The sequence below is a fragment of the Hippichthys cyanospilos genome, chromosome 12 (genome assembly GCF_059441005.1).
Source record: "Hippichthys cyanospilos isolate Australia breed blue-spotted pipefish chromosome 12, RoL_Hcya_1.0, whole genome shotgun sequence".
In the NCBI taxonomy this organism is placed as follows: Eukaryota; Metazoa; Chordata; class Actinopteri; order Syngnathiformes; family Syngnathidae; genus Hippichthys; species Hippichthys cyanospilos.
This window is the reverse complement of record NC_142380.1, coordinates 20,626,780-20,643,244: the sequence shown is the minus strand read 5'-3', so window position 1 is coordinate 20,643,244 and position 16,465 is coordinate 20,626,780. Positions and strand designations below refer to the sequence as shown.

General features: G+C 41.7%; 2 protein-coding genes and 1 long non-coding RNA gene across 5 annotated transcripts in view; 1 reads left to right on the top strand and 2 right to left on the bottom strand.

Moving 5' to 3' along the window:
* Positions 1-369: 369 nt before the first annotated feature.
* On the bottom strand, positions 370-1,559 carry LOC148415279 (uncharacterized). Its single transcript, XR_015867490.1, has 4 exons — positions 1,233-1,559; positions 998-1,110; positions 851-920; positions 370-613 (listed from the first exon to the last, which is right to left on the bottom strand). It is a non-coding gene; the product is annotated as an uncharacterized LOC148415279 (long non-coding RNA).
* Positions 1,560-5,436: 3,877 nt separating this feature from the next.
* On the bottom strand, positions 5,437-15,608 carry LOC148415278 (E3 ubiquitin-protein ligase RNF126-like). The gene is made up of 9 exons (XM_088429799.1): positions 15,326-15,608; positions 14,564-14,622; positions 14,430-14,490; positions 14,124-14,347; positions 13,974-14,042; positions 13,830-13,899; positions 7,422-7,515; positions 7,220-7,335; positions 5,437-6,228 (listed from the first exon to the last, which is right to left on the bottom strand). Exons 1-9 carry the CDS (start codon positions 15,398-15,400, stop codon positions 6,076-6,078), a joined length of 921 nt encoding a protein of 306 aa, XP_088285925.1. The 5' UTR covers positions 15,401-15,608; the 3' UTR covers positions 5,437-6,075.
* A 245-nt stretch (positions 15,609-15,853) lies between these two features.
* Positions 15,854-16,465, top strand: part of sugp1 (SURP and G patch domain containing 1) — an 11,472-nt gene continuing 10,860 nt past the window's right edge. For all 3 annotated transcript variants that reach the window (XM_088429892.1, XM_088429893.1, XM_088429891.1), the window contains exons 1-2: positions 15,854-15,985; positions 16,259-16,427. In XM_088429892.1, coding sequence (XP_088286018.1) covers positions 15,967-15,985; positions 16,259-16,427 — 188 coding nt within the window. In that variant the 5' untranslated portion in view covers positions 15,854-15,966. The remainder of the gene's footprint in view (positions 15,986-16,258; positions 16,428-16,465) is intronic.

Sequence of the window (16,465 nt, the reverse complement as noted above, 5' to 3'; positions counted from 1 at the left end):
CGCACTCCACTTGGCCAGCCGGTACCTGTCAGCTGCCTCTGGATTCCCACAGGCCAAAAAGGCCCGATAGGACTCCTTTCTTCAGCTTGACGGAATCCCTTACCACTGGTGTACACCAGCGGTTTCGGTGGGATTGAGGAGGTCTTCCAAGTATTCTGCCCACCGGTTCAAAACATCCTGAGTTGATGTCAGCAGTGCCCCATCTCCACTGTACAATGTGTTAATGGTGCACTGCTTCCCCCTTCTGAGATGCCGGATAGTGGACCAGAATTTCCTCGAAGCCGTCCGGAAGTCGCTTTCCATTGTGTAGCACTTGTTATGCTGTAATATGAATTATGATGTTGGTATTGTATTATAACTTAGGCTAGTGCAGAAGATCTTGGCTCGGCTAGGAGGAAAGTGAGGTGCTCATGATGAAACGGAATGCATATAGTCAGCAAGGTGTTGTTATTATGTACAGTGAAGACAACAAAATAATACAATGGAATATATACAATGTATACAATGTGCACAGGGGTAGTTGGTTGGCTCACTCAGTCAGTGAATCACCCGGCAGGTGAACGCACTGGTCAGTGTGCTCGTGGGTTTAGCTCCCCATCAACGGGAACCTGGCCTGTATAAAACAGGACCAGCGATACATGATATGATAATCTACCATTACACATAATTCACCATGTAAAATAGCATTTTACAATATCAACATGATCATGATTGATTTAAATAAAATCCTAGGGTTTTCGATAGCAGATTTTCACTGCACAAGAGTACTCCTTTATACATTCAAGCATTGACACAATAGCCTTAGCATAATAGCATTAACATGATAGTGACAAGCAGCATGCTGACTCACCAGTCCCTCGTTTACAACAAATCATGGCGTGCACAATTTCTCATGAGAAGGGCGGAACATCTGCAATGGTCTGCAATGGTGGCAGCACAACAGTTACCGTCATGGTCGAAGCCGATTATCGCGGATTCAAATCGGCTAGGTTCGTACCTGTGTCTGCTATGGTCCGTCCCGCACCCAACTCACGAGGGAATGCTGGGCGCTGCCATGTTTAAAAAGACGTGCGCACGACGTCTTGCGATCAATCTCGCGATAGGTCGACGCTAGATAATAGCAAGGCATTGAAGAAAGTAGCTGGGTTACAATTGCCTCACCGAATTCCTCCTACACTCGAGTTTTTGCCTTGGCGACCGCCGAAGCCGCACTCCACTTGGCCAGCCGGTACCTTTCAGCTGCTCCTGGATTCCCACAGGCCAAAAAGGTCCGATAGGACTCCTTCTTCAGCTTGACGGAATCCCTTACCGCTGGTGTCCACCAGCGGGTTCGGGGATTGCCGCCACGACAGGCACCAACCACCTTACAGCCACAACTCCGATCAGCTGCCTCGACAATTGAGGCGTGGTCCACTCCGACTCAATGTCCCCCGCCTCCCCTGGGACATGGAAGAAATTCTGCCAGAGGTGGGGGTTGAAACTCCTCCTGACAGGGGGCTCTGCCAGACATTCCCAGCAGACCCTCACAATACGTTTGGATCTGCCAGGTCTGGATGGCATCCTCCCCACCATTGGAGCCAACACACCACCAGGTGGTGATCAGTTGACAGTTCCGCCCCTCTTCATCCATGTCCAAAACATGCAGCCGCAAATCCGATGATACAACCACAAAGTCGATCATCGAATTCCAGCCTAGGGTGTCTTGGTGCTAAGCGCACATATGGACACGCCTATGTCTGAATCTGGTGTTCATTATAGACAATCCGTGACCAGCACAGAAGTCCAATACCAAAGCACCAATCAGGTTCAGATCGGGGGGGCTGTTCCTCCCAATCATGCCCTTCCAGGTCTCACTGTCATTGCCCATGTGAGCTCTGTCCCCCAGCAGAATGACAGAATCCCCAGAGGGAGCACTCTCCAGCACACCCTCCAAGGACTCCAAAAAGGGGTGGGTACTCTGAACTGCTGTTTGGTGCATAGGCAAAAACAACAGTCAGGAACCATCCCCCCACCCGAAGGCGGAGGGAGGCTACCCTCTCGTCCACTGGGGTAAACCCCAATGGACAGGCACTGAGCTGGGGCGCAATAAGAATGCCCACACCAGCTCTGCACCTCTCACCGCGGGCAACAACAGAGTGGAAGAGAGTCCAATACCCCCCTTGAGAGGACTGGTGCCAGAGCCCAAGCTGTGTGTGGAGGCGAGTCCGACTATATCTAGTCGGAACTTCTCGGCCTCGCACACCAGCTCAGGCTCCTTCCCCGCCATGGATGTGACATTCCATGTCCTAAGAGCTAGCTTCTGTAGCCGGAGATCAGTGCGCCAAGGTCCTCGCCTTTGATCGAAGCCCAGCTCACTTCGCACCCGACCCCTATGGCCCCTCCCACAGGTGATAAATTAAAATTCCATTTGACAACAAATGGGACTGTTTCCCATTGGGAATGAATGTTGAATTGGTTTAAAAAATATGTAATTATGGAAGAATTATCTGCAATGTGTGAATTATTGGAATGTTGAGACTGAAGACGCGCTCACAAGGCAGTGAAGCAACTGTGCAGCAGCTGTGATTTGGATCGTTTCAGTGGTTGCGTCGTGTTGACAGACATGCTTACTTAGAAACACAGTTTGGCACGTTTTTGCTGTGTCAGTGCAGTTCCATGAGTTCATGCGTTGGTCAAGTGATTATTTTGAAGCAGTACGCGCACCAACAAGGGGATTGTTCTCTGAGCTTGGCGCACGTATCGGCGCATTGGTGCTGCCGGACCCATGATTAACTCGAACCCATCAACTTTAAGATCAGACTTTCTATGCAGCTGGCTGTTTTGTTTAGCTGCCAGAAGAAATGCACCTCCTGTTAGGTGTGCACTCCATGGCAGCCTGGTCACAATGCAGCCAGGGAATGGCCCCGCTCCATTCCCTTGCCATAATTGAGCTGGTTGGGAGGTAAGGTGGTATATAGCCGCTTGTTTTATACTAGTTATTGGGTTGATTTGCTGTTTTTTTTGTTGTTGTTGTTTTTTTGCACAGGGTTTGATTTGTAGCAGGACACTGCTGTTTGTTTTGCCCAACACCCTCTCCCGTATTGGTATGGCACTTGCCTTAACGTCAAACTGACCATTCCATGTGCCCTCATTCTTCCCTTTATTGTCTCGTGGCGACAACTGGCACCCGTTCAGTTAGGACAACGCCTTGGACTCAGTCTACCCTGTTTTATTGTTTTTAGAATGTTTTAGTCCCCTTAGGTTTTAATCATTTTATTCAGTGAACATTGTGTTGGCAGGTTGCTTGTTCTCATGAGCTCACGTACGCTTTACTGGGCTACACAGGCTAATTTCCGGAGCTTTTAAATGTCAATAAACCCACATCAGCCATTAAAACATATGTGGTGTTGTAACAACATAAAAAAAAAGAAAATAAATAACTTATAATAAATATCCACGAAATTTTATGGTGTCCAAATTACAAATCACAGTTTAACATAAGAACATCATTTTATTTATTCAATATTAATTGAATATGAACAAAATAAAATAATACAAACATATTAAAAATGAAACAATAAATAAAGAAAAGGCTTGCACTCACCAAAACAAACGGCGGTCACAAGCGATCAGTCTTTTCAATATGTCCCGATTTTTCTTTACCTCTTCATGCTCTTTCTCTTGGCATTGAGATGTACAGTGTATCTACTCAGGTGTTCCCAAAAGTTTTTTAAAAGCACCGTAGCGCATTGAGGAGCTCTGTTTACCTTTGAAATGAGATGTACAACACTGTATATCCACTCAGGTATCCCAAGACATTTTAAAAAGCACCGTAGCGCGTGTCCAGCCGTGCTTTGCTGTCTCATTGGTGCCTTGGTTAAACAATTGAAGTTGCAAATCCAGTGTAGCTCCAAACACCAAATCGATCCTTTGCAAACATAAGGCACTCCCAGCAGAACTATTTGCCAAAGTTAGCTCACGCCCCTACTAGCCCAGTCAGAAAAATGCCCAAGTTGGGACAGTGTAGCTAATAGCTACGCTACACCTCTAATCACTAGTGTGATACAAGTGTAGCTTGTTTTTTGAGCATTGCACAGCCTTCTTGCAGTGAGCATCCACTCACGTCACATTCAACATGAGGCCTCTAGATGGCGATCTGATTCGATTTGCTATTACAGCTGTCCATTAAGTTATACGAGCTGCTCACATATCCATCTGCGCTTGCGCAGAAGCTCGCGCCGTGTAGATGCGAATGCCCTGGCTTCTGGCTAAAGCAGATTACATACAACCTGGCGACGTTAGCTGAATTCTAATTGATGAAAAACTCCAACTCAAAACTACAACACTTGCAAGGAGTGTAACCAAATGGATATGACACGGAAAGAACAGAATATGGAGAATAATTTCACAAATAAAAAAATAGAATATATATATATATATATATATATATATATATATATATATATATAGATGTAGTGAAAATGAATTTAAAATGAAATTGACTTTCATTATAGTTATAATTATTAGTTTATTAAAGTTGTGATAATGATGTCAGGTTATGTTAGGCAAGCAGAGAAGGCCTTGCTGGCCTTGACGGCCCACCACTGGTTGTTCTTAGTTTACCTTTATGTAATTTATTCTTTGTCTTTTATTGTCAGGGCTGGAGATTTCCAGTTGGCGGTCCTGGTAGAGGGTTCCCCTTGTGAGTTGTGTTATTTTAGTTTGGGGGTTGAGTGTTCACCAGAGTGTGTGTTTGTGTGTGCCACTCGGGTGTTGTGGTTTGCTCCTTGGGGTCCATCGGATGGGGTAAGCTCCAGCCCTTATTGAATTGATACCCGCCAGCACTTTGTTTAAATAAAATTGTCATATTTATTGAACCCACGCCTCTGACTAGTCGCCACACACATTTTGCTCTTGGTTTAGTCAGAATCCACAATTTATCATAATTTCCATTTTAGCCAGATTGATGTGCAGAGAGCATCCTTCAAAATCGCATGTGTGGCCCTGAAAACCTATATCGTTGACAGGGCCTCCGAACGCTAGCAGTAGAACAAAATACTGTAACTGCCTGAACACACAAGCACGCCCCACTTCCGCCTTTTTGCTTGTTCCTCCTACCTCATGTGACCTCTTTAAGAACAGTGCCCCCCCCCCACTAATCCGCAACAGGAGAACAATACATGGACATTACAATACGTATATCACGTCTAAATGAAAAGGGCTATTTTGAGGAAAATGGCATTCTAATTGAGGACCGTCCAGCAAACGCTCAATATGTTGCATAACTACTGTTACTTACTACACATTGAGATTTCCTAATCTGGATTCTCCCGTCAAAAAACAAGAGAAAAATTTAAAAAATAATTTGGGGAAGCAAATGTTATATTACAACCAAATATATAATTATAATTTAACCCTAGATTACAGGAGTTGCAAAAGTCATGAATGTTCACAATGTTTTCTTAAGGATTTTATTGTGACTGTAAAAATACAACATAAAATCAGTAAATAAAACAGTACGATTGACACTTCTAGCCAGTTTCACAGAGGTATTTTTTTACATGCCCAAGTACTGGTGGCATGAGATCAATAAATAAGGTTTTGATTTTTTTTTTTCGTCTTTCAAACTGCAGCATAAAGTAATTATAGACAACCACCCGAATTGCACAATGCACACTGGATCTATGAAGAAAAAGCAAAATACTTATTTGCCTTAAAAAAAATAAAAATAAAAAATTAGCTCAACTGTAGTCTGATTAAATGCTCAACTGTGCAAATTAAAAGCAGGAAATAAAGACGTGCACGTAAATACGAATAATCATGAGCACTATACAATGAGTACATTGGCTCAGCGTTATAGCGAGAACTTGATGACACATCTGCATCAACCACAGGCAACGTTGAAATGGAGTAAAGTACTGATTTATGATTGGCCAATAGAAATATTTGTCCCCAACCTTGTGGCCTGCTTTTCAGATCGCCTCAGGTGGCAGCTCCGAGGCCAACGTCCAGCTGCCCGAGCGAGCGGAGGAATGATGAGTAAAACCAGCCTTTGAGATTCCTCTCAACTTGCGCATCCGTCCATAAGGATTAAGGCTAGCAGCTGCCATCATGGTTGCTGGAAGCATTTTCACTGCCAGGCGAGTCGGAAGACGACGAGGGAGAGAAGTTAATTCCTGATAAAGCCGGTGGGTTTGTGGCTGTGTTCTGCCCGTTTAGGCTCTTCCTGCACACGGGGCATGTGTCGTGCTGCCGGCAAGAGAAGGACAAAATTGTGTCACTCGTGTTCTGCACCTGGAAGTAAGGCTGTTTTATTTTCACTAGCTGCGTTAATACTGTTTGATATTTGGGAGCGAAGAAGACATATTAAACAATTGGGACGCCGAACCAAACAAAAAACGTATGTAAATGGTAGAACAACACCTAGTGTTTTTAATCAGGAAACAGCATTTTGCAACTGCATTACAGTACAGTGCTTTTTTATGCAGTGGAGGAGTTTGTTTAGCATGGAAGCAGCTCAAGTTAAGACTGGCACATCACTGCAAAGCACCCAGCTGCGACTGCAGCCACAACTAGCGGTAGATAGTCTGTCAGATTTTGTCATTTGATCTAAAATTGCAGATCTATTTTTCTTTTGTTTCTTTGTAAAGCACTTTGGGTTGAAACAAGCATGGTGAGGTGCTACACAAATAACAGTTGACTTGGATAAACAAATCATTCACAGAGAGAACATAATTTACAAGTGGTTGAGAAGCACTAACTTGCTACAATGGAAAAACATTGACCAGAGGCTTATTATCAAGAAACAGCGTTTTTGAATTGCCACACACTGTATAGCTTTGTTTTTTTCCTTAGAACCACAAAACACAGGATGTGATAAGGAAAAAGCCAGCTGCACTAGCCCCTGTATAAGTAACAAAATGACACAAAGAAAGGAAACTGGCGAGAAATAACTTGAGGGACTACATCAGTCATGCATTTCTGCAACAGAGACTCTCTACACTCCCCTTTTTCATTCTCATGTACATAGATTTTTTAAATATAACTCATTAATGTTGCAAACGGTTTGGCTGGCTAGATGTTGCTTCGTGCTTGCAAACAAGTTTTTTTTTTTTTTTTCACGGGGGGGGGGGCGGTGAAGTCATGTGACATGACTGCATTTGATCTGCAATTCAAAGATAGAAGTAGGTGCGAAGAAGATATGAATGGAAGCTGACTTGAGTGTTCCGAGTTGCAGTACCTGTTGGAGCCAAGGGACCACACAGTCATTGTGAAACAAATGATTGCATGGCAGCTGTCTGACACTCTCGTCCACATCGTAGTCTTCTTTGCACACGGGACACTCTAAACCAGCCGCTGCACATGTCAAACCACAACAACACCAACTCATAATGTAAGGATACATTATGATTCATATTTGTCAATATTACTTTCAGACTCACCCACATGTTCTTCTGTGATAGAAACGGTGGGCAAACTCTTGATCCTTTCTCCATCGGCCGGAGGAGGGCCCGTGTTTTCAAACTGGTTGAGTAGCTTCAAGTGATAAAGGCCACAAGGGAAGTCAAGCAAACACACTTAAAAGTCCTTTCAGACATTTGTTTACATTGTTCTTCTCTGGTCCTGATCTGTTTAAAGTAAACATGGGCCTTGAAACGTGCTTGTTAACCATAACAGCAGCACCTGCCTGTGAGTGTACATGTAACTGTTATTACTTATTGTTTGTGATATACATCAAATGCCTTTATTTTCAACTTTTTGTTACCTTAATTTCCGCAAGTTTGGGGGTACATGGCTGAACGTCTATCTGCATAGATACCATACAGTAGACCCCCAGGGTACAAATGGACTTTGGTAAATGGACTTTCACTTATGTAGCGCTTTTCTACCTTAGGTACTCAAATCGCTTTACACTAACTAGTCATTTACCGTCTTGACGACGCAGCATCAGGAGCAACTGGGGGTTCAGTGTCTTGCTCAAGGACACTTACGACATGGTCTTGATGGTCGGGGGATCGAACCCACGGCCTTTTGGCTGGGAGACGACCACTCTACCACCGAGCCATGTCGCCCTGCCTCCCTGCCTTATGTTTTTTCGTCCGCTTTACGACAAAAACAACTGTCATGACCCTGGGGGTTGGCTGTGTTTGTGTTCTTTTGTCTCTATCTTTAGGCGTAGTTAGGTCATTAGTATTTTTTTCTGGTCCCGTCAAACTGCCTGCGCTGCAAAGCGTCACTCAGATGTTGGTCTGCATCACTGTCAAAATGGCGGCATGCTATGGACTGGATCACGTCTGAGTGCTTAAAATAACTATTTATTGAGCATTTTACTGCTTAATTCAAACTTGAATGGGTGAGCCATCAGTCCCAAGATTGCTTGTGATGTTAGAGAAGTAAGATGATTTATATGGAAACGAAGCTGGAGATGATCAAGAAATACAAAGAAGGCTAAGCTAGCCTAGCTACCCTCACATATAGCCAAAACAAACTAGTCACACAAAGGCAAATAAATCCTTTATATATATATTTTTTTTTTTTTTAATTGCGTACATGTATATTATACTAACCAGATTCTGTTGAAGTTGAGAAATTGTGTAAAATGTATATAAAAACAAAATACGATTTGAAAATCCTTCTTAACCCATATTCAATTGAATACACTACAAAGGGAACATATTTAATGTTCAAACTGATAAACTTAATTGTTATTTGCCAAATAATAATTGCCTTAAAATTTCATGGCTGCAACACGTCCAGTAGAAGTTGGGAAAGAGCATGTTTACCACTTTGTTACATCACGTTTCCTTTTAATAACACTCAATACATGTTTTGGAAGGGAGGAGACTAATTCTCTTAGCTCCTCATGTGGATTTCTTTCCCATTCTTGCTTGATGAACTGCTTCAGTTGTTCAATAGTCCAGGGTCTTCTCTGTTGTATTTTATGCTTGAAAATGCACCGCACATTTTCAATGGGAGACAGGTCTGGACTGCAAGCAGGCCAGGGGAGAACCTGGACTCTTTTACTTCAAAGCCACGCTGTTGTAACACATGCAGAATGTGGCTTGGCATTATTTTGCTGAAATAAGCAGCTGCGTCCATGAAAGTCGTTGCTTGGATGGGAGCATATATTGCTCCAAGACGATATTACGAGATTAATCCGTTCCGCAGTTGGGCATGTAAGACGAATTCACCGTATGGCGGGCAATCCAAACCTATGTTAAATAGCTAATGCGTTTAGAACAACCAGGTAAAAACATCAAAATTGTACAATCATATTAAAAATTGGTCCCAAATAGTATGTATACAATCAGAAAACATCATAAATAAAAAATATAGAAAGGATTTATTTACGTTTGAGTAGCGCTATGTTATGCCCATATTCCATAATAAGGGTTATCTCCAGCATCGTTTCCATATAAATCATCTTCTTACTTCTCTCATTAATATCAATTTTGGGACTCATGGCTAACCCTTTCAACTTTGAATTAAGCAGTAAAATGCACTATAAATACGGTTTTGTAACCACTCACAATCGAACAACGCTGTACCATTCCGCCATTTTGAAACAAGTGAGGGCGACCAATAACAGACTACCATCTCCATGAGGACACGAACAATAGCAGAATTGCAGTGAACTGATTGCGGCAACTGAAAATAAGTGTAATTAACTAAAAACGTCTGAGATGAAACAACACAAATACAGCCAAGCCCCTCGGGCAGACATGTCTAAAGTCCGGCCTGGGGGCCAAATGTGGCCCGTGGTCAATTTCCATCTGGCCCGCAGCCTCCGTCATAAAATCAATGTCTGGCCTGCACGGAGAATTAATATATTGGGCAGCAGCGCTGTTACCTGTGTGTGCTAAATGCTGCTATCTCTAGGCTCAATTAGGAACAGCAAATTAGTATATGAGTAATTAAATGTATGAGCCCCTAACTTTTTAAAATGGCGACAATCAACAAAAGGAGGAAAGTTGAGCTGCAGTGTGACGCAGTGAGCTGCAGTCAGCACCAGCAGCTTTATATCGTCAACTTTTACTGACAGTTGGATAAGGACAAGTTTCTGAGAGATTTGAGCATTTGGTAAGAAAATGCTAAGCTTGTTCGGTTAGAATTATTTGTGTGAGAAGACATTCTCGGTTATGAACTTAAATTCGAGCCGTGTGAGGACACGGCTATTGGACGCTCACTTACAAGACATCTTGCGCATCCATATTACTGCCATAGAGCCACACCTGGCCTTTGTCCTGCACTCCAGATCTCAGTTTCACCCATCACACTCATGCGGACAAGTCATTTTTCATTTATGATAAGTCTGAAAACTTTTTTTTTTTTTCGTTTTCACTCCATAATAATAAACATTTAAATATCCAATCAACATTTATAGTTACTAATTTCATATTTTAAATGAGCCCTGCACTTATTTCATATTTTAAATGAGCCCTGCACTTGTTGATATGACAATTACTTGCTCATTTCTCTGTTATTGTGTTTAAAAATTCTATAAATATTAAACTGCCATGGTGAGATATTTTTTTATGTTTCAAATGTAATTTGCACCCAAGAGTACAATTACTTCTGTTCAACTGTTACCAAAAAGTTAGTGTTTAAAAAAAAAGTGAAGTTAAGTGAATATTCAATTTCAATATTTAATGTCAATTCAATTTTGATATGCATGGTTCAAATGAACCAAAACACATGCTTAAGGTAGCTGAAATAAAATTTAAAAAAGCAAACGTTAAACACAGAACGGCTCACTTAAATGTATTTAAATTAATTGCTGCTATATGTAAAGAACGCCTGCCTAGGTTGGCCCCCCTACATTTTTAACACACCAAATCTGGCCCACTTTGCAAAAAGTTTGGACACCCTTGCTCTAGGGTCATGACAGTTGCAAAACCAGGAAAATGTCATAAAGAGGGGATGAATAAACTCAATATTCCACGTGGCAACATCAGGCATCATTCTACGTGCCAAACCATAGAATAAGTCGTTTTATGAAGTCCACGAAAAGCAGGTAAGCTTTAACAAGACTGTACGCTAAATTACAAATGGCAATTTCATATAAGTGTCACATCTGGGTATGATGAGTTGGGAGGAGGAAGGAAGGGGACTCAAGAAATCCAGGAAAACTGAGAAATAGAGTTTAATTGGCTGTCTACTGCATTATCATCTCCTCCCTAATCTCTTGCATACAATTACTTATAAAATGACATAAATGCGTTATGGATTTCTTGGAGCTTGTTCTTCATCTTTTTCGTTTTGGGATCTTTAATTTTCGTTGCCATATTTTCAGAAATCTTTTTTGAGTTTTAGGCTAATATTTCCTTTTTTTCCCACATTCGTAATATTTTTGCTAGAGAAACATTAGTTTTTTTTCCTGTATATTTTGAGTTATTAGAGTATTTATTTCATTTCTAATCTTTTTAATTCCTTCAGTAATATTCGGTGCTATTGATCGTTGATGCTCTTTTTCTAATTATTTTAGTTTATTCTGCAATTCCTATACTGTTCTATTTCTCCTTTTTTTTCTTGTAAGAGATTATTTCTATGATTTTCCCTCTTAATACTGCTTTAGGTGCATCCCAAAGTATTGGAGGCTAGATTTTTCCATTGTCAGTATTTTCAAGATATTCTTGTATTTCCCTTTTTAATTTGTTCCTGAAATTTAGTATCTTTGAACATGCTTGAATTTAATTTCCACATGTTTATATTGGGGCCCTGATTCAAATTTACTTTTAAATAGTGATGGTCACACACACCAATTGTTCCCGTATCGCATGTCTGAATTTTGTCTTTATCTTTCAAAAAGATTATGAAGTAATCTATTCTTGTATAGCTAGAGTGAGGAGTTGAATAATATGAAAACCCTATAGATAGAGTGAGGAGTTGAATAATATGAATAATCCAACTTTATTGGATGACAATCCCTCCATATGTCTATCAAGCCACTTTCTTCAAAAAGTATGTGCATATTCTTATTTAGGTTACTACCATCTAGAACTTTCCCAGTTCATGTCCAAGCCTCAAACGAACATTTACATCTCCACCACATATCAAGAAGCATTCAGATTCTGTAACCATAATATTTATGATTTTCTGATTAAAACTCAAGTCGCTACCCGGAGGTGAGCATATGTTCATGAATGTGACTAAATTACTCTCTATGCTACCTCTAAATAATATGAATCTTCCTTCCTTGTCTTTCAGTTCAAAAGTTTTTTTCAAAATTGTATTTATTAGAAATGAGAATCGCCAATGCTCGTCTTCCACCAGTGCTATATCAGAGACAAAACATTTTTGAAAATCCCAACCTCATTCAAATGGGTTTCTTGTACACCACTTGAGCTTGTTCTTTTTTCATTTTGGTTAAGATTCGATATCTTTACACTGGGTTTGTAAGCTCCTTAACATTATGGGAAATAAATTTTACCAAGCCATCATCCATATCTTATCAACGTAAAATGTAAAATAACACCGTACCCATCCAACTGGTCCACTCCCAGAGTGACCAAGAACAGTAAACAAAGTGGCTTCTACAAAAAAAAAAGAAAATAAAAGATAAATGGAATATACAAAGAGAAAAAGAAAATGGATCCCAGGTAGAGGTCTCCTCCAAATGAGCCTTGCCAAACATGGAACAATTTTCAAACAGCAGGGGAAAACCCCCAATCATGCATTTAAACGTTATGTGTCTTTCTTTTTGGAATCATAGGACATTTGTCTCTCCAATTGAGGGCCACATTTATTGGAAAAGAGAAGGTACAGCCACCTGTCTTTATACAAACCACCTCGTGTCCTCAGCCATTCTCTCCAAGATTATCTCCAGCATCCTGTCGCTGTTAGCTGCTCACTGCTGCCCATGCTGACTGTGTCAATTGCTCCGTCAAAGTTTCCCTCCTTGTTACCTTGGTGAACTGAAGCCCTCTGGTGATCATGTCTGTGATTGCTTCCTCTGCTGACTGGTAAAGCTTAGTTCCTTTTTCATAGAACACCCTCAGTTTGTAAGGGTATGGAGACTGAAATTGGATATTGTGCTTTTTCAAGACTTTTTTTTGCTTCTGCATACTTCTTACGTTTTTCTAGAATGGTCGGAGGATATTCCTGGTTGAAATATATTTTCCTTCTTTCCCAGTTGACTGTCTTTTTAGTCCATGCTTTGCAAATGCCACTGTTATGGAGTGGGGGGATCCAAAATTTGAGAGGTTTCTCCACATAATCCACTATTATGAATCCCGTCTCAGCCCCCTCTCAGACATTGCACAAATTCTCAATTTGTCTCAAATTTGTCTCAAATTCACCGTTCGAGCTCTACATTCTTGGTCAATAAGTTTGTTTTTCTGCTCGGCCATGACTCTTAGCATCTTGGCTAGCACCTGCTTCACGTTTTGAATCTGATTCTCTGCGGTTTCAATTCAAGTTTCAGCTTCAGCAATCCTTTGGTTCACAGCAGTGAGCTCTGATTTGAAGTCCAAAAAATCCTTCCGAAATGCTTGCAGTTCTTCCAAAACCATACATATAGATGCTGTATCGAGGAGGCTCGCAGCGTTGTTAGCAGTAGTGTAGTTACCGTTTTCTGAGGCATTTGGTGTACTTTCTTCGCTTTGTCTTTCCTCATTAGTGGCTTTGACTCTTCCATCTCTCTTACCCATGTTCTCGGCCCTTTTATCTCTCGTTTAATATAGTATATGAAATTTGTCACTTTTACGGGTCGATTTGGTGAAAAGTTTGCGAGAGCTGTCTACTTAACGAGCCATTCAGAGCGATGACGGCATCAGACTCCGAAAACATTCAAATGTTAAAGTTTTTTTTTTCAAATAAGCCCCCTATGGTCTGAAAGGCACTTGCTCTACCTGTGTTATGATGGCATCCAGTCCACTTGCTCCCCAGGCATAGTCCATTGGGTTGGAATGAAGCACACCCCTACAAAAGAAAAGGTCCTGACTAGTTAATATGACTTTGCACCAAGAAATGTCCAGTGAACAGTAGTTACTCACCATGGTCCCATTCCAATGCTTGGCATGGCCGTTGGTGCTATAATTCCATTGACTAGCTGTTGGATAATTCTGTATTACACGTATATATATCAATTAATTGAGATTAAGTATAAAAGAAATGTACACAAATGGACGTGAATAAGCGTTCACCCCTCTAAAGTGGGAACTCCATCATGGCGCATGACCTGCCGCGGAGCCGCATGTCCACCCGACGCTTGCTGCCAATCCCTTTCCCACTCCCGCTGGTTTTCTGTCTCTCTGTTGTCTTCTGTGGGTGCCCAAGTTCTGAGTTCAAAGTTTTCATTGAAAATTCCCAGAGCAAACGGACTGTACCCGGAAGGAAAAGTGAACAAGTGCTGGTGACTCACTGTCGGCTGGTAAAACAAGAAAACAAGGATTACGTCGCACCGTGGCCGAGGTGCCCTGAATTCCTCTGCCAACAGAGCGTCAACTGACCTGACCGGGCGCTTGTGTGTGTTCACTCGTGGATGACGTAGATGGAAAGCCCTCTTCAGCCCTGCACGAGAAAAAGGTCCCAGTTGATACAACGTTTCCGCTGAGCAACAGCATGTCAGCATTTCCCCTAATACCTTCTGTCATCTGGCAATTCCTCAATGAATCCAGACTCGCAGCGCGGACAGGTAAAGTCCTTGGGAAACAATGACGGTTATGTTACTCTATCACACTCAGAAGGCGAACACACAAATCTCAAAAGCATCAAGATTGGATACTGCATTACGTGCATGTGGTGTCAGATAACCCTGCGCCCCGAAATGTAGACATATGCCCGACCCCCAGAACACACTCTCTTTTGGGCAAGGGACAATGTGTAAGATTTAGACCGTATCTCATCACGGACATCAGGAGGTTCTGCAATTACCATTGTCCGTAGCGGTAACAGACATGGCAGGCTTCTGGACAAGTGCCACCACCCATGTAATATAATTTAATAACTTGACCTACGATTATATTTAAAACATACTATTGGTCGTAAAGAACACATTTATTTCCAAGTTTTTGATATTCATAATACTTTATTTATTCCTTAATGAAAAACGGTCTAAATCTTACACATTGTCCCTTTAAGTTCATCTAGAGAAAATCTATACGACAGATGAAGCAAGATTCGATTGCAACAATTAGAGTGAAAATCCATTTCAAAGAGCAGTTCACAATCATTGTTGTTCTTTTCTGCCAGGCGCTGGAACGCATGGCAAACAGCTGAGCACTGCCCGACGCCATTCGCATGTATTACTACGGGAGTAGTACTTAGCCAAGTTTCGCTAATAACACGGAGCAACTCGCAGTTTACCACCCAAAACGACGTGACAAAAGCACCAGGAGCCGCTTACGGGTAAACGGGGGCTTATCTCTGCTGAACACCGGTGGCAGAAAAACCGGCAGGTCGGTAAGAAAGCTTCGGCCATCGGTCCTCCGAGCAACACTGACAGCCAGCAGCTTTACACCAAACAATCTCGAGAAACGACTCGACAAGGCAGGCTCATGGACTTGACAAGTTCACGGCCACCGAACAACGACCGCCGAGGCTAGTGACAACGGACCAACTTGTAATAGTGTAAGCACAGCGCTTAACAGCCATCTAAGATGTTGACGACATTCCCCAATGCATTCTGGGATAGCTTACAAAACCAGCTGAGGGCTCTTGGAAAAGCAGAAAATGTACACGTCCGAAGAGCTATATTATTTATTTTGTAACGTAACTTGTTATATTAAATGGGTGTTTTGTGGTGTTGTGTGTATCTTTAAATAATAATAATAATAATAATGAAAGTAGAATGTAACCTGCATTATATATCCTTGACGTACTGCGTCGCATTGCATTTATTCCGAAAAACTTAAATCACACACCGGAAATACTATTCTTGTTTCCGCTCCCAATTAACGCGTAAACTCCCTCATCGCATCGACGACCGTTTTTGTTAACGTCCGTATACCTAAAAAAACATTCAACCATTGCTCACTTGCTGCAACAATGGAGTCTAATGATACAGGTACATTCCTGCCTTTTTGGCGAAATGTTTCACGTTTAATTTTAGTTTCAGTGAATCGTTCGTGTGAGCATTAGTGCCGATTAGCATTAGTTAGCCGAAAGGCATTACAGTATTTATCGTAACAAGCACGATATAAGTAGCCCGGACCAGTATACGTGGATAGTCAATATGTCAAGAATTGAAGCAGACTCTGGAGATTTTACACAACCGGGATAGAATCTGCTGTTTGCCTTCGAATCCCTTGATGCACCTTTCAACAATGTGTTTTTTCAGGGAGAGGTGGATGGAGAAACAAGAACGCATTCCCACAGAAACACAAGATGAACCTCAATATTATCCGCCAGGAGCAACTGATCGCAGAGAAAAAGAAGCAAATCGAGGCCAAATTGGCCGAGCAAACCACAAATAATTCACAAACCCCAAACAAATGTCTGTCTTCAAGGTAAATACGTTCTCATGTAATATTGTTTTTCAGGTGTA

Bases quoted from the DNA above. Each gene is read 5' to 3' on its own strand.
- LOC148415278 (XM_088429799.1), bottom strand. From the start codon at position 15,400: ATGGCCGAAGCTTTCTTACCGACCTGCCGGTTTTTCTGCCACCGGTGT. The intron at 14,491-14,563 runs GTATTAGGGGAA...TTTCTCGTGCAG, and splicing joins GAATTGCCAGATGACAGAAG to GGCTGAAGAGGGCTTTCCAT. The intron at 7,336-7,421 runs GTGAGTCTGAAA...TGACATGTGCAG, and splicing joins TATCACAGAAGAACATGTGG to CGGCTGGTTTAGAGTGTCCC.